Source organism: Ictidomys tridecemlineatus, chromosome 4, assembly GCF_052094955.1.
Source record: "Ictidomys tridecemlineatus isolate mIctTri1 chromosome 4, mIctTri1.hap1, whole genome shotgun sequence".
NCBI lineage: Eukaryota > Metazoa > Chordata > Mammalia > Rodentia > Sciuridae > Ictidomys > Ictidomys tridecemlineatus.
The window spans coordinates 14,110,426-14,134,844 of NC_135480.1; the positions used below are offsets into that span (position 1 = coordinate 14,110,426).

The window sequence follows — 24,419 nt, forward strand, 5'->3', positions numbered from 1 at the left end:
ATCATTATATATTCCTTGTAAAGTCCATAAATTCACAAGATGATCACTCCTTATCTACATCTGAGCATCAATATAATAGAAAGCCCAATGAAGACTTTGAATAATTAAAAATACTATAGAACCAAATCTATTTCATCTGTCAATTTCAGATATCAGAAACAAAGCTCAGAGAGCAGAGTTTTTATTCCAAATATATTGACATTTAATCCTTACCTGAGTTCTACATAGTAGTCATGTCTACCAAACTTATTGTATAACAATATGTTCTATTGTAGATGCTTCTATATGTTTTTGAATAAAAATGACAAATTTGTAAAATTGGGAGTTTGTGTCTACAATATTTCCAGGAGTAGATTTAGGAGAGAGAGGAAAGGGCAGGTTTTTCCCCACACTAGCAGCTGAATACTACCTTCTCACAAGGTGCTGAGGGTCAAGATCAACAAAGACAGGAAATTCTCTCAGGTGTGATACAAAGAAATGAAAGAATATTGTTGGTCACTCAGAGACATGCAATCTGGCACCATCAAAATCACAACCAGGACTGAGTTTCCTATTTTAAAAAGCAAACTCTGGGACTAAAATTAAAAGGGAATTGTAAGTGTAAGAAGCACTGGTATCAGTTCATACTTCAGACCTCTCATCTTTCACTGGGCTCAGATTATTTTATGAATCCTTAAAATGCTTGCTTCACTCAATTAATGAAATGTAATAGGAAGTTAAATGATGAGAAAATATATGATTGGTGATTACACTAGTGAGGAAGTGAGTGAATGTGTGGGAGCAAGGGAGCTGAGTCTGAATACCTGAATCAGCACCAAATTGGATGTGTTAATGAGCGATCACCGGATTCAAGGGCTCCTTGTTTTATGTGCCTAGGGGAATGACATCTGTTAATCCAATTTACAATATTCTCTCTTTGTTTGCCCATTGTTATAAATACCAGGCATGTTTTCACTAACTAAACCCAAAGCCCATATCTAAGGATGTAACCCACATGGCAACCTGCAGGTTTATGGAGCATCATGGAATTGAAAGAGTAGAACATGACCAGTGCCAATCAAACCAACAACAAGATTAGGATGGCCAATACTTTTAGGAAAACTTGTAATTTTGAAAATGGAGTAAAAGGAAATGGACCCCACTCTTCTGTGTCCATTGGGCCAGCAGCCAGATGGGAGCTGAGGGCATGAGGATGACATTTTTATAAAGCATTACCATATGTCACACGTAGTGTTAGATGCTGACAATAAGGATATTTATTTTTCAAAAAGACCTCACAAATGTGGCTGCAAATCCATGCAAAGCCAGATCAAAGAACATAATGTTTTCTCTGAGGAACTCTCGATGGGAAGGAAAATATCTAGAAAAGAGATTACCAGCTACCTAACAAACATAAGAATACTGATTCATGAGTTCTCTCTAAAGAAGTCACCTCAAACTGTACTAATTTAATAATGAAGAAGAAAGTCCCCAATATGGTGCAACTTGTACAAATTGTGTAATTACTCTGTGTCTCTCTTTCTCTGCTTTTATTATGTGCACAATAATGCTATCTACTCCATGGGGTTGGGTGACCTTTAGTGAATAGGTCATATCAGGTATTTAGTACAAAGCTGGTCCTTCTGTAAAGAAATAAATGTGTGTTTATTACACCTTTAGCAAAGGAATGAAGAATTGGACCATGTCATCCCTCTATTACTCTCTATTACTGTGCTGCCTCAGTGTTTTTCTCTACTTCTTTATATTAAAATATTTTTCAACATAGACTTGCAGACAGACCTATACCTATCCACCTAGGGACACATTCCTGAAGGCAAGAACCTTCTGAGGGAACCAGAACAGGGACAAATTGCTTCGTCCCTTTAAGATAATCAGTAAGAAATGTTTAACTATCTGATCACAGAAACAGAATCATCTCAATTCTTCTCTGTGTTATCCAGAAAATGTGTTGACAACCCTGACCGTTTTTGTGTGTCTCGTCAACCGTACTAATGGAAAAAAACCCCCATGAATAATCACATAAGTGATATTCTTTGTTATCATTAAACAGGCAAGTAATTTTGGATGTTTTGATTGGATTAAACATTGTTGATCAGGGAGTTAAAAGTTTAACTAATTCAAGTCAATTTATTGTGTCATGCTTTGGTATTTTTAATCAGGAACAAATTAATTTCCATCAGTAGTTGCCTATGAAACATCTGATACAAAGTAATCATAAAACTCTTCTTCCACTGCATTAAACATATACAATTGCATAGCATATATTTATAAATTTGTAACTGAGCTCAAATATCATTTTCAAATTTGTTGTCCAGAGAAATACAAATAATTATAAATGAGAGATGAGTCTGTGATTTACAGAGCATAAGAATAAAGAAACTACTGAGCCCTTGATAATAATTGTCTCTCAAAAAAAAAGGAGTATACACACTCAGGATAGATTTCCTAGGAAAAAAAGAGCATGAAATCTATATTGATTTCTTCCAATGACCAGAAGCCCTGTTTTGTTTGTCTCTTTAACCAGTCCTCGTATCTCTAGGAAAAAAATAATAATAAATTGGATTATTCACTTGTTAAAAAAAAACAGAAATAAACTACCACTGACAAAACTGACTCACTAATATAAGAAATGTGAGTATTAATATTTTGGGCCATTAAATCTGCAAAATAAATAGACATAGATCTCTTCTACATTAATAAAAAACAAAATAGGTTTTCATGAAATGAATTTTCAAATAATTAAGAGTATGTTAAATGTAGGAGATTCTACCCATGAAAGTCAGGAAATATAAGGAACAGAATCAACCAGACCCAAGAGAAGATACATATTGTATCTCAAGAGAAATAAATAATAGTGCAACACACAAATATTAAAACTAAGATTCTTAAAATATTCATGAATTATGAAGGAATTATATGAATTAAACAAGAATAGACAATAAATGGAAGGAAAACAAGTGCTCATTAATCATTATTGGATGTTGTTGTTGTTGTTGTTGTTTTAAGCACATAAAAGCCCTGGATATAAAGTTTAAATTATCAAAAAAGTATAAAATTTTAATGGATGGGTTAAACATCAACCTAAACAAAATTGAAGTCAGAATTAGCATGTAGATATTAATTTTAAAAATATTTAAAATATTCCTTTAATAAAAGAGATGGAAAGATTTAAAAAGTATTTTTAAAAACAAGCAGATCAGACTGAGAAGCTCCAACATAGACCTATAAGAAATTAGAGAAGGAAAACTTTGTAATACATGGGAAAAAATATTCAAAGTAATAAAATCAGACTGACAGCAGACTTTCCATCGAAATCTATAGAAGTCAACAGACAGTGGGGTCACATCTGTAGTATTCTTTTTGTAATATGTTCTTTTCTGATTTGGTATCATGATGATACTGATTTTATAGGATAAATTTGAGAGTATTCTTCCCTTTTCCATTTCATGGATTAATTTAAAAGGCATTGACATCTTTGTCAAGAATCAGGTGACTATATCTGTGTGGGTGCATCCCTGTCTTATCCTCAATCCCATTGGTCTATGTGTCTATCTATGCCAGTAACATGTTGATTTTATTATGATAGCACCAGAGTACAATTTGAAATTTAGTAGTTGATACATTCAGCATTGTTCTTAATGCTTAGAATTATTTAGACTAGTCTAGGTTCATTGATTTTCAAAATGAATTTTAAGAGTTTATTTCGAGGTCTGTGAAGAATTACATCAGCATTTTGGTGGATATTATACTAAATCTGTGAAGCATTCCTGGTGGTATAAATCATTTGCCTTTCTTAACAGTGAGCAAAATAGTCATCTATCTAGTACTGGACAACATCTGCATTCACATGGGAAAAGAACAAAAGACAGAAAACCTACTCTTGCAAATATATTTTCTAGCAGTCTTAATCCATCAGTGGGGGCAAACCTTTATCACCTAAAAACCTCCCCTAAATTTCTACTTTCCAAACACCATGGCATTTGGGGTTATGTCACCAGCACTAGGACTTGGAGTGAAATGCAAACCATTCCAGTTGTCATTTGACCCAGCAATTCAACACTGAAATGTGTACCCAAGAGAAATGAAAACAGGCCCACACAAATATTATAAACAAATGGTATCATTTTAAGAAGTAAATGGTAGGAAAAATGTTCATCCACTGATTAATGAAATAAATAAAATATGATAAATATTTACAATGCAATATTCAACAATAAAAGGGAAGACAGTGCAAATACATGCACAAAATGGATAAGCATGAAAACACTCTAAATGAAGAAAACAGTATAAAATAACCATGACCATGTCATATGATTTTATTTATAAAATATGTCCATTCTAAGTTACTCTATAGAAACAAAATGTAAGTGATTGGTTTCCTAGGATTAGGTAGAAATGTAATGAAACTATACCAGGAAGATTCTAGACCTTGAGAAAAAGCTAGAGGTGAGAAAGATTGAATGAGATCCTCACTTCACTGAAGCCAGAGACTTTATCAACAATTTTATTTTATTGCCTAATATGACAGTGGCACAGATAATAAGTTCAGGGTCTCTTTTGCAGATGTTGAAGATGTTCTTGAATTATTTTTCAACTGTCATAAAACTCTACATACGCATTTAATATTGGTGAATGTTCTGCTCTGTTAATTATATTATGACAAGGTTCTTATGTAAACAAAAAAAAATGAGTGTGTGTAAGGGGACTAGTTCCCAAAAACTTATCTGAATTTTTTTAAAGATTTTTAGTTTATTATATATGATATTAGGTAGAATAGATTTTTGTCACATACATAAACAAATAAAGCCAATACCCTAATGATTGATTGAAAAGGACAAGAATTTTTTCTTACTTTGCAACTAGGTGCACATCACATGGTGTCTAGGACAGTTTTGGTCCTTCTCAACATGCTCACTCAAACACCCAACCCAATGGGAACGTGGTCTCCTGGAGCTCCTCCATTGGGAGCAGAGACTCCTCAGCTGCCCTGGTGGAATGAAAGACAACAGATGGGCTGTACATAGATTTCACTACACCTCGACTCAGGAATGACACACCCTGGTGATTCCCTTGTCCACTTGATAGAGAGGGTTGATGACTCTGTCAACTTCAAAGATTCAGAGAAATGGAGAAAGTCGATGTAGTATTTCAGCACTACTATTTTTCTTCCACTTCCAAAGTCAGTTTTAATCGGTGATAAAGTGGTAACACTTAAGCTTCTTCACTTCTTCATACGTGTTACATATCAGGTTTAGATTTCTATATCTCATTTCACCTGCATGCTTCCCTTGTGAGAGATAAAGAATATTATTACTATATTTTTCCAATTGATATACTCAAGTATCTTAACACTAATTAATTGGCCACGTTCAAAAAGTAAAATAGGTGATGGAAGTAGAATTTGAGTTGATACACATGGCCACACAATTCTAAATCACAAAACTACACTTGACTGCATTAATGAAAGAGATAACTCTACCTCAAGCAGTGGATTAGAGGTGGAAAAAAATGTAGAAGAAAAGATGGATACATTCTTAAAATTTAAAAAGAAGGATTAACTTATTCCTCCTATTTATCGTAACACAATTGCACATTAGAGTTACTATTACCTAATATAACATATTGCATGTATTAAATCGCCAAAATGCATTTTGAATGATCCCACAATAATGAAAAAAGACAGATATTTAAGATGAGGGATGTGCTCTTACTCTGATTTGCATGATGGTCTTTATACATATATAGTATGTACATATGCCATAAATGGGAATATTACATAGTTACAAAAAATTGTTTAAAATGAGGGCAGAAATAGCCCCATACTACCTCTGCAGTGGAAAGACAAATAAATATTTTGTTTAAAAAATAGACTAAATCAAAGAAAAATTATACCAGGAAGACTCTAGACCTTTGAGAAAAAGTTAGAGGTGAGAAAGATTGCATGAGATCCTCACTTCACTGAAGCCAGACACTTTATCAACAATTTTATTTTATTGCCTAATATGACTGTGGCGCAGCTCATTGACTGATTGGGCCCTTGTTCCTCTAAGATTCTATCCCCTGTGTCCTCACAAGCACTCTCAGCCAAAATGCACAAACCACCTTTGCTAGCTCCAGACAGGGTCAAGTTAATGAGTCCATGTGGGAGTAGAGGTCTCCAGAGATCTCTGCTCTCGTGGCACTGTTTTCCCTGAGACTCCTGTGGAAAGCTGCATCTCTGCTTGATATCTGCAAGAGCACAGCCCACATTATGTGCCATAGCACAGAGCTCCACGGTGGTGAAAGAGACTCTCCTGCTTTTGCAGATGTGGACTTTCACACAATGGTCTAGATACCTTTTCATCTGTTCTCAAACAAAAGTAAGTATTATGAAAACTGACAATCATTTCTTGGTAGAAGTCTAAGGGCAATAAAATGCCTATCCATTTAAAAAAAAATGGAAACAAAATAAAAGGGAAATAACACCAGGTATGGTGAACAGCAACAGCACAGGCACTTATTGTTGGTCTCCTCACTCCTAGTCTCCTGCTCTCTTCCCTATAGCGCTGCTCGGTGGCATCCAGGTATTCACACCCACTGCCTTGCCTTGTACTAATAGTTGGGGTGATGGGGTCAGACTCAAGGGGAAAACACACTCCTCAGTTTCTTGCCTTTTGAATGTGCTATAGGAGTTCCAGTGCAGCAATTACAGCTGTGTTTGTCAACTTCAGGGGTTGTGGCTCCTGAAACATCTCCTGGACCAGCTGCATGGTTAGACTGCTTTCATTAAGAATGTCAAAGTACAGACATTCAATATGGTTAGCTGAATATTCTGCCATGGTTGAGAAAAGCTGAGATAAGCTAAGTAATGCCTCCAAAGGCTTCTTTTGAAAATGTTATAGTGTCGCTCTGCCCTCTTCCTCTTCTCTCTTTCTTCTCTCTCTGTTCTTTCTCATTCTCTCTGCTCTCTTCCTCTCCTCCCTCCTCTTCTCCTCTCTGATTATCATTTTCTTCCCCTTCAGGCAGCCCCCCCCCAATAAATCTCTTGATTGAAAAAAATGAAGAAAATGTTAGTGTCATGTTATCAAAGAACTTTTATGTTTATTATCACCTAAGAGCCCGGAGGGAGGGACACATTACATTCACCATAGCTATCCTCAGCAACAGGGGCTACATCATCCCTGCCTTGAATGTGGCAGTTTGTTAGTCCAGAGAAGATTAGGGTCACTCAGTTTGTCAGTCAGATGTGTCTCCTGGGCTGGGAGGACCTCTCATGCTATAATCACAGCAGCACCATGAGCTGGCACCTCAGCAGCCCAGGGTCTGTACAACCAGATGCACCACAAAAGATGGCTTGGTAGAGAATACAGAGTTTCTAGGACAGAGCAAATGGAACTCTACTGCCTTCTCTGTTCTACCTGCCCAGAATTAAAGCAAAGATATGGGCAATGGCAGGAAACGGAAAACATCAGTATCCAGGATAATAATGATTGTCACATAAAAAAGAAAGCAATAAATATTTGCTTCAACATTTTGAAAATTTTTTTCTACCCATTTTGAGGCACCAGAAGACATGAAGACTTCACTAAGCATGTGTGGATACATTACAAACACTCTATGGGGAGCTTTGTTTACAAGGAAATTCCAATTTAAGAGGCTCATAAATTAGAGATAAAAGCATGAGTGTCCCTAGAGCAGGGCCTCAAGTCATTGCATATTTTCAGCTTATTTTAAACAAGTTGGGAAGAAACCTGTCAGACACTGGATATGCATTTGACAGATTCTGCTAGCATCATACATCAAAGAGTAACCAAATATTGTCCAGATTGGACTTTCCGCTGATTAACTGTTGTGTGTATATATTTTAGAAAAGAGTATTACCAACATATTCCAAGTAGTGAAAAGGACTTCTAGATGCTTTATTATCATGAAGAATGCCAGACATCAGAAAAGCTAAATGGAGCCCCGTAGTTGAAATGAGGACCTCCAGGATAACCTCCGGCAGCAATGACCTTCCAAACCCATTTATAACACTTTCCGTGAGAGGAAGGACCTCCTTCAACCACCCAGAGCCCAGCCTTCAGTCCACCTGCTTTCACAGACTCCTGCATGGACAAGAAGCTACATATGACCAGGAGTCCCTGGCCACACTTCAGCTCTCATGGTAGTGCACAACTTGAAAGATTTGTCTGTTCATCTTGTCAAGTCTTTCTCAAGATCATTCCCAACAGCTTTCATGGAAAATAAATCAGAGGTGACTGAATTTATTCTGGTGGGGTTAACAGATGCCCTCGAGCTACAGGTCCCCTTATTTATTCTCTTCACCCTCATCTACCTCATCACTCTGGTTGGGAACCTGGGCATGATCCTGTTGATCCTGCTGGACTCCCGTCTCCACACTCCCATGTACTTTCTCCTCAGTCACCTGTCTCTGGTGGACTGCATTTATTCTTCAGCTATCACTCCCAAAGTCATGGCGGGGTTTCTCACAGGAGATAAGATCATATCCTACCATGCTTGTGCAGCCCAGATGTTCTTTGCAGGCTTTATCGCTGTTGAGAGTTTCCTGCTGGCCTCGATGGCCTTGGATCGCCATGCAGCCGTGTGTAAGCCCCTGCACTACACCACCACCATGACGAGCACTGTGTGTGTCCTGATGGTCACCGCCTCCTATGCCTGTGGGCTTCTGCAGGTTTCTGTCCATATAGCCTTCACTTTCCATCTCTCCTTCTGTCGTTCCAATGTGATCAATCACTTTTTCTGTGACATTCTCACACTTCTGGCCCTTTCTTGCTCTAATATCTACACAAACGAGATTGTGCTTTTCACGTTGGCAGCATTTGATATTTTTTTCACTCTCTTGGTCATCTTGAGCTCTTACCTGTTCATTTTGGTTGCTATCCTGAGTTTGCATTCATCTGAGGGTCAGAAGAAGGCCTTCTCCACCTGTGGGTCCCACCTCACAGCTGTTTCCATCTTCTATGGAACCATCGTCTTCATGTACCTACAGCCCAATTCCAGTCACTCCATGGACACAGATAAAATGGCATCTGTGTTCTACACAATGATCATCCCCATGCTGAACCCCCTGGTCTACAGCTTGAGGAACAAAGAGGTCAATCGTGCATTCTGGAAGGTTGTTGGAAAAGCAAAGTCCTCACTAGGCTTAGTCTGTTAATTGTGTGTTGCTTGCAAAAAAAAATTTTAAAACATTCATTGGGCATCCAGTGCTTAATAATATTATGTAATTACAATTATTCCTTTTCTTTTATTTCTCCGAATTGTTCTTTTACAATGTGAATTTTTCTCTTCATGGTTTGGAAATATAATTAGGTTTTAGGAAAAGTTGCATGTCTTTTTTTCAGAGATAAGACACCACTCCCAGTTTAAAAGCCAGATTCTAAACCTAGATACAATGGATCTGACATTGTAACACATCATTAGAATGAATTTCTTTGCAGGTAATACTAATATGTATATGATATCAGGCTTATATTTTCAATTCTTAGAGTGAAAAATAACAACATGATTCACATATACAGCATAAAGCCACAGTTATCATATGTTGATGCCTCTAAGAATCACTTGAAAGATTGTCATAGTGCAGAGCACCAAAATCTAATTCAAATCATATTACTCTAAATTTGTGTTAAATCCATAAATCCATGGTATGAGTGCTCATTATCTGCATCTGCTTGACTCTGGAGCTTCAATATAAAAGAAGGTCCAATGATATTTAACCATGTAATCAAATCTATCTCCTCTGTCAATTTCACATATCAGAGACAAAGTTCAGAGCAAGAATTACTTCCAAATATATCAATATTTAATTCTTACCTGACTTCTAAAAGTAATCATGTCTAAAAAAACTTATTGTAATAGCAACATGTCCTGTCATACATTCCTCTATATGTTTTCTTAACAAAAACAACCAGAAATTTGTAAAACTGGAAGTTTATGTCTGCATTATTTCCAGAAGCAGAATTAGGAGAAAGAAAATTAGAGCAAATTCTTCCCCACACTATCAGCTATAATATTGTCTTCTAACATGGTGCTGAGGTCAAGATCGACAAAGACAGGAAGATTTTTCAGGTATGTTCAAAGAATGAAAGAATATTGTTGGGCACTCAGGGACATGCAATCAGGCACAATCAAAATCATAGGCAAGACTGAGTTTTCTATTTTAAAATGAATACGCTGGGACTGTCATGGAAGGAACACCAGCGTCAGTTCACACTTCAGAACTCTCATCTTCCACTGGGTTGTTTATTGTAGGAATCCTTAAATGCTTGCTCCATTATATAAATTAAATGCAGTAGGAAATTAAACAATGAGATAATGTGTGACTGGTAGCTACACTAGTGAAGAAATTAGTGAATGAGTGGGAGAAAGGGAACTGAGTCTGAATACCTGAATCAACACCAAATGGGATCTATAATGTTGGGTAATAGGATTCAAGGGCTACTTATTATATGTGCCTCGGGAAAAGATATCTGTAAATCTATCCCACAGTATTCTCTCTTTGTTTGCCCATTGGTATAAATGCCAAGTATGTTTTCACTAACTAAACTCAAATCCATATGTAAGGATGTAGCCCATATGGCAACCTGCAGGCTTATGGACCATTATGAAATTCAAAAAATAGAAAAGGATCTGTGTGAATCAAACCAACCAGAAGGATTAAGATCAGGATGGTCAATCCTCGTAGGTAAACCTGTAATTGTGAAAGTGGAGTAAAAGGAAATGGACCCCACTCTTCTGTCTCATTGGGCCAGGAGCCAGATGGGAGCTGAGGACATGGAGACTGACATCCTTCTAAAGTGTTACAATGTGTCACACGTAGTTCTAGATGCTGACAATGAGAGTATTTATTTCTCAAAAAGACCTCACGAAGGCAGCTGTCAGTCCATGCAAAGACAAATCAAAGAACAAACTGTTTCTCTGAAGGAATTCTCAAGGGGAAGACAAATATCCAGAAAAGAGATCACCAGCTGCCTTACAAATATAAGAATATTGATTCATGAGTTCTCTTTAAAGAAGCCCCTTTAAATTGTACTTATGCAATAATGAAGATCAAAATCCCCAATATGAGACAAGGTGTACGAACTGAATATGTACTTTGTGTCTCTGTTTCAATATGTGCATAATAATGATACCTGCTCCATGGAGTTGGGTGATGTCTAGTGAATAGGTCATATCAGGTATTTAGTATAAAGCCTCGCCTTCTGTAAAGAAATAAATGTAACATATGGTTATTACAACTTTAGCAACAAATGAAGAATTGTACCATGTCATGCCTTTGTCAAAAAGTAATGATAATGAGACTGACAGCATACTTTCCATCAAAACCCACAAAGTCATCAGACAGTGGAATCACATCTTCCCAAATGATGAGTGAAATTAAACACCAATCCAGATTTCTATACCCAGATGAACAGTCACACGAGCATGAGGACAAAATAAAGGCATCTTCAGCTATGCAAAAATTAAAAGTTAATTTACTATTCATCAGTGCTGAACACAGGAACATATTTAAGTAAGGGTGAAGATTCTTTGGAAAGCTGATAAGAAATAACACATTGTTCTTGGTTCATAGGCTGCTTTCCCTTTCTCTTTTGCTCTCCAAAGTGTCCACAAGATTTTTTGCTATAATAAATTTATTTTTTATTGGAACATTTTAACTGAGTATCAGAACTATTCATTGTGCATACTCATAAATGCACATAACATAATTTGGTTGATGGCATTCCACAATACCTCCTTTTTTTCCTCTCCTTCTCCCTAACCCAATTCCCTTCTTCTAATAAACTTGTCATCTTTTCAGTTTTGCAAACTCCCTCTTTCATTCCTTTTTCTAACTTTTAAATATGAGCAAAATATACATCCCTTAACTTTTGGAATCTACTTTACTTCACTTAGCATGATGTTCTACAGTTCCAGCCATTTACCAGCATGTGACAAGATTCCATTATTCTTCATCAATGAGAAAAACTCCCCTGTATACACTTACATATTTTCTTTATCTATCCATCTGTTGATGTGCACTGAGGCTGGTTTCATGACTTGGAAATTGTTAATTGTGCTGATGTATACATTTATTTCTATAATATGCTGACTTTAGTTCTTTAGCATAAATTCTGAAGGTAGGTAGAATAGCTGAGACATATGCTGGTTCCATGCCTAGTCATTTTTTGGAATCTCAAGACTGACTTCCATAGTAGTTGTACTAAATTGCAGTCACAACAACAATGTATTAGTGTTCCTTTCTCCCTGTATCCTCACCAGCATTTATTATTCTTTGTATTCTTGATGGTTGCCATTGTAACTGGAATGTGATGAAATCTCAGTGTCCCTTTGAATTGCATTTCCCTGATTAATAAGGATGTTGAACAATTTTCTCATATGTTTGTTGCCCTTTTATATTTCTTTTTATGAATATGTGTTTAGGTCACTTGACCATTTATAGCCTGGGTTTTCTTGAGTGATAATGATGATGATGATGATGATGATGATGATGATGATGATGATGATGTGTGTGTGTGTGCATTCACATGTGTGCACATGAGTATGTTAAATTTGTGAGTTCTTTATATATTCTGGATATGAATACCCTACCAGAACAGTAGCTGGCAAAGACTTTCTCCTGTAGAGAGTGATGATTTGAATCATGGTCTGACCCTTTAGTGGCTGCGTTGTGCTGAGAACTACATGTGTGAAGGTGCAGACCAAAATGGCCAGTTGCTATGGTGTCACTGGCCAAAAAAAAACTCTGTGCAAAGGCTCAGAGATACCACTCAAGGCCTTGAATTTCAGCCACCCACTCTCAGGAGTAGAGAATTCTGAACATAACAAGAGAATCCTAATGTCTTGCCAGTCCTTTGTCCTTCAGATTGCCTACTTTGCTGAAACTTTTTCACAAGTAATCTTTTGGTGAAACCTATATAATAAATGTGCTGATCTAGCTCAGTCATCCCCCATCAGGGATTGGCTACAAACCCTGGCCCCTCTTGTGTGTCTGTTTGTGTTTTCTTCATTCCCCTGGTCACCCTTCACCTGGTATCTCTTTAATTAATGGCATGGCTGAGAGAGATGAGAGAGCCGCAGCATTCTCCCATTGTATATGCCCTCCCTTCATACTCTTTATTGTTTCTTTTTCAATGCAGAAACTTTTTAATTTAATGCCATCCCATTTATTGCTTGTTGGTTTATTTCTTGAGCTTCATGGGGCTTATTAAGAAAGCCAATGTATATGCCTATATTTTTGAGTATTGACCCCATATTTTCTTCCTATATTTGCAAAGTTCCTATTCTAATTTCTAGGTTTTGATCTACTTTAAGGTTACTTTTATTGAAGGTGACTCATAGGGATCTAGCTTCATTCTTCTACACATGGATGTCCAGTTTTTCCAACATAATTTGTTAACAAGACTATCTTTTTTTCAGCATGTTTTAATGCCTTCAGTGAAGGATCAGATGAATATATCTATTTGGACGTATCTTACTGTCTTCTATTGTTTTGGTCTACATGTCTAATTCTATGTTGTCACTATGCTGTTTTTCTTACTATAGCTCTTTAGCATTATCTGAGATTGGGTACTCTGATGTTTCCAGGATTGCTCTTAGTGCTAAAAAGTGCTTTTGTTATTCTAGGTCTTTATTCTTCCATATGAATTTCAGCAGTGTTTTCTATTTCTTTGCAGAATATCATTAGTGTTTTGATGGGATTGTATTGAATCAGAATAAAACTTTTGGTAATAAATCCATTTTAACAAAATTATTTCTGTCCTGTCCAGGAACATGAGGAATCTCTCCTTTTTCAAATATCTCTTTCAATTTCTTTCCTAAGTGATATGGAATTTTCATTATATAAGCTTTTTGCCTTCTTGGTTAGCTTTATTTGTAGTCATTTTATATTTTTTACAGGGTATTGTGAAAGTAATTGTTTTCCCTGTTTCTTTTTCACAAGATTTGTGATTGATGTTCAAAGAAACTACTGATATTCATAGGTTGATTTTATGTTCTGCAACTTTGCTATGTTGTCACCATCTTCTGGTAGAGTTTTGACCTTCTAAATTTTGGGTAGTATCATCTGTAAACAGAGGTCATTTCAGTTCTTCTTTTTCTATTAGTATCCCTTTAATTTCCTTCTCTTGCCTGACTGCCTTGGCTAAAACTTTAAGTACTATATTGAATAAGAGTGTTGAAAATGATATCTTAGCCTTGGTCCTGAGTCTAGAGGAATTACTTTTGATTTTTGCCTGTTCAGTATGATTTTGTGTATTTGTCACACCTAACCTTTAGAATGTCAAGGTGGGTTTCTTCTCTTCCTAGTTTCTTCAGTATTTTTAATGTGAACAGGTGCAGAATTTTGTTGAATTATTGCTCTGCATTTATTGAGATGATTCTGTGATATTTGCTCTTAATCTATTTGTGAAACCATCACAGGTATTGATTTGCACGTGTTGAAACAACCATATATCCATAGGATGAAGCAATTTTTATTATGGTATACAAAATTCTTAATGCATTTTTACCATGAATCGTTGCTATTTTATTCTTTTTTTTTTTTTTTTTTTTGCTTTTATGTTTGTCAGAGACATTGGTTTGTAGTATTTGTTTCTTAATATGTCCTTATCTGTTTTGGGTATCAGGGTGATACTGGATCTATAGAATAAAATTTTGGAGTATTTTTCCCTTTCTAGTTCATGGATTCATTTGAGAAGAATTGGCATCTTTGTCAAAAATCAGGTGACTTTATCTGTGTGGGTGCATCTCTGTGTCTTCTCCTCAATGCTGATTTGTTGTGAGAGCTCTAAGTATAATTTGAAATCTAGTAATTGATTCATTCAGCAGCATTCTTGATGCTTAGAATTGTATGGACTGTGCTAGGTTCGTTGTTTCTCCATATAAACTTTAAGAGTTTATTAGAGTTTATTCCTAGCTTTGTGAATAATTTCATTAGCTTTTTGGTGGATGTTACATTAAATCTGTGAAGTATTTTTGGAGATATATTATATATATATATATATATATATATATATATATATATATATACTATTGGCCTTTCTTAGAAGTGAGCAAAAATAACTTATATCTAGTAATGAACAAACTCTGTATTCACATGGTAAAAGATCAGAAGACAGACAACCTACTCTTGCAAGTCTATTCTCTAGCTGTCTTAATCCATCCATGAGGGCAAAGCCCTCATCACCTAAAAACTTCCCCTAAAGTCCTACTTTTCAAACACCATGGCATTTGGGGTTATGTTGCCAGCTCTGGGATTTGGAGTGAAAATGCAAACCTTACCAGTTGTCATTTGACCCAGCAATCCAACACTGAAATGTGTACCCAAGAGAAATGAAAACAAGCCGACACAAATATCATACACAAATGGTATCATTTTAAGAAATCAATGGTAGAAACAGTGTTCATCCACTGATGAAAGGGATACATAAAGTATGATAAATCCTTATAATACAATATTCAGCAATAAAAGGGAACAGAGTACAAATACTTAGACAAAATGGACAGGCATAAAAACACTCTAAATGAAAAGAGCCAGTATAAAATGACCATGACCACATGTCATATGACTTTATTCATAGCTCATGTTCATTCTAAGCCACTCTATAAAAACAGCTCCTAGGTGAGTGGTTTCCTAGGGCTTAAGTAGAAATGGAAGGAAATAGGAATCAGTGCTAACAAGTTCAGGGTCTCTTTTTCATGTGTTGAAAATGTTCTTAAATTATTGTGCAACAGTCACATAACTGTATGCATTTGAAATTGGCAAATGTTGTGATCTGTTAATGACATCAGCACAAAATTGCCTTATAAAAAACAATGAGTGACACTATGCCACCATCTGGAGGTCTTTTCTCAGGGTACTGCCACTTCCATCAGCCACCACCAATCCACTGCTGCCACAGCCGCTGACCCACCACCACCATACAACGTTCTATTCCAGGGGGCCTGCAGGTTTGGCCTCTTCCTTCTTGGGACACCAGCCAAGCCTGCAAGTTCAGTGTTAGAGTGCCTGTGGGTGTGGCTGCACCTGAGGTCTTCCTGCTGGGTGTGCTAGTGGCCACCATCTTGCTACTTCTTTTCAGGGTTGCTCCTCTGTGTGACACAACCCTGGTGATCTCTGCAAGTTGACAAGGCAATGAGACCTTCAGAATATAACTGTGGCTGTGCCTTGGGTGACTGAAGCCCATATCTGTCAGATAATGACTCGGTCTGTGTGGGCTGGTCTGGGCCTCGCAATTCTGTGAAAATTCAGAGACTGGGGGCATTTTGCCCAGGGGGAGCACGGGTTAGAGAGGCTGGAGAGAGCACAGCTATCCTTAGCTCCATGAGTCCTGAAGTGCAAGTGGATAAATGGGCTGGCTATATCAGGTCTGAAGGTGGCAAGAGGGTGTGAGGGCCTCTTGCTATCAGCTCACCTGAGCAGGCCAGTGCAGCACCCACCAGATGGGGCTAACATCAAACTCCAGACATCCCCACCTATCAGCAAAGAAGGAAAGATGAGAAACTTTTAATACTAACAGAAACAATTGCTCGATTTTCCATTGAGATCTTTTCTCCCTCTCTAACATATCTACCATATTTGAAACCAATTTTTTTTTCATTCATCAGTTTATAGAGGACTCTGATATATGAATAGTATTTTACAATTTTGTTGTGTATACCTATGCTTCTTTTTTACTTTTTTTTTCCTTTGAGTATTTTTTTCCTCTCACTTATATGTTTCCCTGGGTTCTCTTTCTCTCTTTTCTCCTGTCACAGACATTCTCAATCAATTCCTCTTCCACTATTCCCATAAATTTTTACTTCTATTTTCTCTCCTCCTCCCTCATAAATATCACAGTCTACACCATTTCTGTTCTCTCTTTATTTAGCATTTAAAATTGTAAACCCTTTTAAGCAATTTTATGTTGATATTACAGACAATAATTGAAAACATCATTTCTCTTTTTTGAGATAAAACTGTAGAAGTTTTAATAGGAGTAATTATGTTTAAATCTGTATGTTGCTTGCATCATTGAGTGCTGTTAATATTGGTCTTCCTCTTAAAGATGAGGCACTGGAAATCTTCAAAGATGCTATAAGTCTGCAGGATAAAATCTGTACTGCCTCAGATCCATACTGCTAGATGGGAAAACAAACAAACAACATAGAAAAACAAGGGAACAATGTACCCCCAAACAAACTGAGACACTCCAATAATAGAATATATTGACAGCACAGTAGAAGAGATGTCAGAGAAGGAGTTCAGAATGTATGGTTAAATTGATCTGTGAAGTAAAGGGTGGTATAAGGAGTGAAATCAGAGAGAAAATCACAAAGTGAAAGATCGCTTCAATAAAGAGTCAGAGATTCTGGGGGGAAAAAAACAAGCAGAACTTCTCAAAAATGAAAAAATCAATAAGCCAAATTAAAAATTCAATAGAAAGCATCACCACGAGACTAGACTACTTGGAAGACAGAACCTCAGGCAATAAAGGCATAATGTATAATCTTAAAAATAAAGTTGATAGTATAGAGAAGATGGTAAGAACCATGAACAGAACTTCCAAGAATTATGTAATAACATGAAAAGACCAAATTTAAGATTTATCAGGATAGATGAAGGAGTGGAGATACAAACCAAATGAATGCACAATCTTTTCAGTGTCATAATATCAGAAAATTTCGCAAACCTAAAGAACAAAATGTAAAAATCAAACACAAGAGAATTACAGGACCCCAAATGTAGAAAATGACAGCAGACCCACACCAAGGCACATTAGAATGAGAATGACTAACATACAGAGAAAAGATAAAATCTTAAAGGCTGTGAGAGGAAAAAAAATCACATTACATAAAGGGAACACTAATTCAGATCTCAGCTGACTTCTCAACCAAGACCCTCAAAGGTAGGAGGTCCTGGAACAATATATTTCAAGCTCTGAAAGAAAATTGATGCCAACCAAGAGTTTTATATCCAGCAAAATTTTGCTTCAGATTCGAAGATGAACTTAAAACCTTCTGTGATAAACAGAAGTTAAAAGAATTTACAACTAGAAAGCCCACACTACAGAACATTCTCAACAAAATATGAGGATAAAATCAAAAAGAACAAAGTGAAAACCAGCAAAGGGAGGAACCGCACTAAGGGAATAGTCAAGCAATGGAGAAACCAAGTCAAATAAAAACCAGAAGTAAACTAAAGTGACAGGAATACAAATCACATATCCATAATAACCTTGAATGTTAATGGCCTAAACTCATTAATCAAAAGACCTAGACTGGCAGATTGGATTAAAGAACAAGACCCAACAATATGCTGTCTCCAAGAGACTCACCTGATAGACCAAGACATCCACAGACTGAAGGTTAATGGATGGGAAAAGACATATCACTCATATTAATACGTAAACAAGCAGGGGTTTCCAATCTCATATCAGATAAGGTGGACTTCAAGGCAAAATTAATCAGAAGAGACAAAGAAGGGCATTTCATACTGCTTAAGGGAATTATACATCAGCAAGACATAAAAATTATAAATATTCATGCCCCAAATAGTGGAGCAACTATGTACATCAAACAAATGCTTCTCAATTTCAAGAATCAAATAAACAAATACAATAATACTGAAAGAATTTAACACACCTCCTTCACTTTTTGTTTCATCTTCTTTTATTTGCTCTCTCAAATAAAAACTAAATAAAGAAACAATAGAAGTGAATAATATAATCAGTAATTTAGACTTAACAGACTAGGAATTCTGACTATGGAAATGTACAGGGAAGCACTCCTCTGGTGAGCAAACTCCCAGAGGGTAACAGGCACCCTCTTTCCCACACTAAGAATGCTCTGCAGTTTCTCCTAGGAACTAATAAGATAACTAATACATGTGCAATGTCTAGCTGCTATGGCAATGCCCTGCATGAGGAGGCTGTATGCTAAAGTCTTATCAGCCTTGACCCTGATCTCAGGCACATTTAGGTACTGGGAATAACGGAACTTGCTTGCCAGATAACTACAATGTTTCACCAACCTCAGGTGCTCCTGGACCTGCCCACATAACAGTAACTTCAGACAGTGGACTTTCTTGAGAACTACACCAAGCTCCTAACATCGCATATTGTAACTGTAGAATGTAACTGCAGGATAAGCAACCTTACTGATACAATAAATAATAACGTAGTTATGGTACTAATGACCTAATTTAGTCTATTGGTATAAATAAATGTGGCCACTCTGATAAGCAGCCATCTTTCCTGTGTCTGCTTCTTGTCCCTGTGTCTCTTTTTATTTTCCTTACAACAGACATATATAGAATATTTCATCCATCAATGATCAAACACACTTTCTTCTCAGCTGCACATGGATCCTTCTCTAAAACAGACCATATCTTATGCCACAAAGCAACCCTTAGTAAACATTTTAAAAATGAAGATAATGCCTTGCATTCTATCAGATCATAATGTAATGAATTTGGAAATCAAGGATGAAATAAAAAAAATACTTAAGGGTAAATGAGAATACCAATGCAACATATCAGTATCTATGGGCCACTATGAAGGCAACACTATGAATTTCCCAGCACTAAGAAGAAAATTCATTGCATTGAGCTCACATTAAAAGAATAAAAAATCAACAAATAAATGACTCAACATTACATCTCAAAACCCTAGAAAAAGAAAAACAAATCAACACCAAATGTAGTAGAATACAGGAAATAATTAAAATCATAGCTGAAATCAATGAAATTGAAACAAAACAAAAACTGACAAAACAAAAAGTTGATTCTTTGAAAATAAATAAAATTGATAAACACCAGCCATGTAAATGAAGAGAAATAAAACTCAAATTACTAAAAAATTTTATCAACAAGGAAATATCACAATGGTCACTACTGAAATAGAAGATAATTAGAAACTATTTTGAAAATTTATACTCCAATAAGATAGAAAATCTTGTAAACTTAGACAAATTTCTAGAGATATATGATTCTTCATACATGTTACACATCATGCTTAGCTTTCTACATATCTCATTTCATCTACAAGATTCTCCTGTGAGAGATAAAAAAAATATTATTACTATATTTTCGCAAGTGATGTACTCAAGTTTGTTGAAATAATTATAACTTGGCCAAGTTGACAAAGTGTAATAGGTGGCAGAAGAAGAATTTAAGCCAATCCACATGGCCACACAATTCTAACACAAATCTACACTTGGCTACATAATTCTACCCTAAGCAATGGGCTTAGAGGTAAAAAAAATGGAAAGGAAAATTATGGATACATTCTTCAATTTTAAAGGAAAGAAAGAACTTATTCCTCCTATCTACCATAACTCAATTGGACAATAGTTTTATCATTACTAAATCTAATGCACTGCATATTTTAAATCACCAAAATGCAGGATTTTGATGCTCTCACAATAACCAAAAAAAAATGTGTTAAAAATGAAGGACATAATCTTACTCTGATTTGCACAATGATCTTTACATAGTATCTACATGTGCTGAGATCCCATTGCATCCCATAAATGGGAATGTTACATGCTTACAAAAAAAATTGTTTAAAAATGAGAGCAGAAAAATAGCCCCATACCACCTCTTCAGTGGAAAGACAATTAGATATTTTGTTTTAAAAAAATAGAATAAATGAAAGAAAAAATGTACCTGGAAGATTCTAGACCTTTAAGAAAAAGCTAAGGTGAGAAAGATTGCATCAGGTCCTCACTTCACTGAAGCCAGAGTTTTTAACAAGATTTTTATTTTATTGCCTAATGACTGTGGCACAGCTCATTGACTGATTGAGTCCTTGTTCCTTTAAGATTCTATCCCCTGTGTCCGCACTCTCAGCCAAAAGGTACAAACCACCCTCTGCTATCTCCAGACAGGGTCAAGTTAGGGGGCCAATGTGGGATTGGAGGTCCCCAGAGATCTCTGCTCTCTCAGCACTGCTTCCCCTGAGAGTCCTGTGGAAAGCTGCCATCTCTGCCTTGATATTTGCACGAGCACAGCCCACATTGTGTGCCACAGCACAGAGCTCCATGGTGGAGAAAGAGACTCTTCTTCAGGATGATCTTGCAGATGTGGATTTGGGGACAATGGTCTGGATATCACTTGATTTGTTCTAACCTATATCTGTTCCCAGGACAAAAGTAAGTATTATGAAAACAGACAATCATAGAAGTCTAAGGGCAATAGAAAGCTGAACCCTTTTTATTTTACAAATGAAAACAAAATAAAAAGGAAATAATGCCCAGGTAGTGTAAACAGCAGCAGCACAGGCACTTATTGCTGTTCTTCTCACCCCTAGTTCCCTACTCCCTCCTCCCACAGTGCTGCTCTGCAGCAGGCAGATGTGCATGCTCACTTCTTTGCCTTACACAAATGGCTGGGAAGATGGTTAGACTGAAGGGGAGAACACATGCCTCATTTTCTTGCATCGTGAAGGTGCTGTAGGAGTACGGGTGCAGCAATTACAGCTCCATTTCTCAATTCCAGGAGTTATGGCTCTTGAAACGTCTCCTTGACCATCTATATTGTTAGCCTGCTTACCTTAGGAATGTCAAATTCTGGACATTCAATATAGTTAGCCGAACATTCTTCAGTAGCCAAGAAAAGCTGAGATAAGCTGAATAATGGCTTCAGTGTCTTCATTTGAAAATGTTAGTGTCATGATTCTCAAAGAACTTTCATGTTCATTATCACATAAGAGCCTGGGAGGGAGGGACACATTACATTCACCATAGCTATCCTTAGCAACAGGGACTACATCATTCTTGCCTTGAATGTGGCAGTTTTTTTAGTCCAGAAGAGATGAGAATCACTCAATTTTTTAGACAGACATGTCTTTTGGGCTGAGAGAACTTCTCATGTTATAACCACAGCAGCACCTTGAGCTGGCACCTGAGCAGCCCAAGGTCAGTACAACCAGATGCACCATGAAGAATGGCTTGGTAGAGGACACAGAGTTTCTAGAACAGAACAAAAGGAACTCTTCTGTCTTCTCTGCTCTACTTGCCCAGAATTAAAGCAAAGATATAAGCAATGGCAGGAAACGGAAAACATCAGGGTACAGGAAAATAATAATTATGACATGAAAAGAAATCAGTAAATATTTGCTTCAACATTTGAAAATCTGTTCCTTCCATTTAAGGCACAGAAATACACTGAGACATCACCAAGAATATGTCCATACATCATGAAGGCTCCTATAAGGACCAATGATTGAAAGGAAGCTTCCAGTTTAGCACTCTCATGAATTAAAGATAAAAGTATGCATGTCCCTAGAGCAGGGCCTCTAGTCATTGTATATCTTCAGTTATTAGGAGCAAGTTAGTGAGGGACCTATCAGAGATGGGAAATGTGTTTGGCTGGTTTTTCTAGGACCATATCCCAAAGCGTGACCAACTCTTTCCCAGATTGGACTTTCTGCTGATTAAGCTTCCTGTATATATTTTATACAACAGTCCTTGCAAGATATTCCTTGTATGGTGGGGGTTTAGGAAGCTGACCCAGAAGGATCCCAAGTTCAAAGCCAGGCTCAGCAACCTAGTAAGTACCTAAGAAACTTAGCAAAAACCTTTCACTCAATAAAATATAAAAAAGGTCTTGGGACATTGCTCAGTAGATAAGCACCTCTAAGTTAAATCCCCAGTACCAAATAATAATAATAATAATAATAATAATAAATTCCAAGTAGTGAAAAAAGACTCCTATATGCTTTAATATAATGAAGAATGCCAGGCACCAGAAGACCTGAAAGGAGCCCTATTGTCAAAACAAGGACCACCAGGACAGCCACAGTCAGCAATGACCCTTACAAACTCATCTGTACCACTCTCCATGAAGAGATGAAGGATCTCCCTCAACCCACCTGTGCCCAGATCTCAGTTCTTTCACTGAATCCTGCATGAACAAGAAGCTACACACGAGCAGGAGTCCCTGGCCACACTTAGCTCTCATGGTAGCACCCAACTTAAATGATTTGATTTCTCATCTTGTTACATCCTTCTCATGATCATTCCCAACTGACTTTGATGGAGAATATCTCAGAGGTGACAGAATTTATTCTGGTGGGGTTAACAGATGCCCTAGAGCTACAGGTCCCCTTGTTTATTCTCTTCACCCTCATCTACCTCATCACTCTGGTTGGGAACCTGGGCATGATCCTGTTGATCCTGCTGGACTCCCGTCTCCACACTCCCATGTACTTTCTCCTCAGTCACCTGTCTCTGGTGGACTGCATTTATTCTTCAGCTGTCACTCCCAAGGTCATGGCGGGTTTTCTCACAGGAGATAAGATCATTTCCTACCATGCTTGTGCAGCCCAGATGTTCTTCTTTGCAGCCTTTGTCACTGTTGAGAGTTTCCTGCTGGCCTCGATGGCCTTGGATCGCCATGCAGCCGTGTGTAAGCCCCTGCACTACACCACCACCATGACGAGCACTGTGTGTGTCCTGATGGTCACCGCCTCCTATGCCTGTGGGCTTCTGCAGGCTTCTGTCCATGTAGCCTTCACGTTCCATCTCTCCTTCTGTCGTTCCAATGTGATCAATCACTTTTTCTGTGACATTCCCCCACTTCTGGCCCTTTCTTGCTCTAATATCTACACAAACGAGATAGTGCTCTTTGTGCTGGCAGCTTTCAATATTTTTTTCACTCTCTTGATCATCTTGAGCTCTTACCTGTTCATTTTGGTTGCTATCCTGAGGATGCATTCGTCTGAAGGGCAGAAGAAGGCCTTCTCCACCTGTGGGTCCCACCTCACAGCTGTTTCCATCTTCTATGGAACCATCGCCTTCATGTACCTACAGCCAAATTCCAGTCACTCCATGGACACAGATAAAATCGCGTCTGTGTTCTACATGATGATCATCCCCATGCTGAACCCCCTGGTCTACAGCTTGAGGAACAAAGAGGTCAACAGTGCATTCAGGAAGGTTGTTGGAAAAGCAAAGTCCTCACTGGGATTCGTCAATTAATTAATAAATTATTTGCAAGTCATGTGAAACATTCATTGGACCTGTCGTGTCTAGGAATGTTTTTAATTATAATTCTTTCTTCTTCTTTATTTCTCTGGACGGTTCTAATACATGGATTTTTTTCTCTTCATGGTCTGGGAATATGTACGTCAGCATACAGTAATGACTATAATGACTACTTATAACCCTTTTCCACGTTGCCATGTGATAGCATGATCTCAAATGTAAAGCATTTTTCAACTTGTACTGTGCTGTGAAGCACAATGTTCACCTATACTGGCCTTTCTTCTTTAAAGACAGAAGTAGTACACTAATCAACGTAATGATTAAAAGGCCTTAGGTAGTTACTCCAAAATATTTTCCTATTTGTGTAGCTGATCTTTCAGAATATACTTTTGACATTTAGTCAATAATATAATTCTTGATAACTGCATAGTGTTGTACTAGTTATGTTT

General features: G+C 37.1%; 2 protein-coding genes across 2 annotated transcripts; both read left to right on the forward strand.

The window, feature by feature from the left end:
• Positions 1-8,215: 8,215 nt before the first annotated feature.
• LOC101973260 (olfactory receptor 5B12) lies at positions 8,216-9,157 on the forward strand. Its single transcript, XM_005331672.3, has one exon. The coding sequence runs from the start codon at positions 8,216-8,218 to the stop codon at positions 9,155-9,157; it is 942 nt and encodes a 313-aa protein (XP_005331729.3).
• A 13,859-nt stretch (positions 9,158-23,016) lies between these two features.
• On the forward strand, positions 23,017-23,964 carry LOC144376733 (olfactory receptor 5B12-like). Its single transcript, XM_078045009.1, has one exon. The coding sequence runs from the start codon at positions 23,020-23,022 to the stop codon at positions 23,962-23,964; it is 945 nt and encodes a 314-aa protein (XP_077901135.1). The 5' UTR covers positions 23,017-23,019.
• Positions 23,965-24,419: the final 455 nt, after the last annotated feature.

Excerpts from the sequence above, each read along its gene's own strand:
- LOC101973260 (XM_005331672.3), top strand. The coding sequence starts at position 8,216 with ATGGAAAATAAATCAGAGGTGACTGAATTTATTCTGGTGGGGTTAACA.
- LOC144376733 (XM_078045009.1), top strand. The coding sequence starts at position 23,020 with ATGGAGAATATCTCAGAGGTGACAGAATTTATTCTGGTGGGGTTAACA.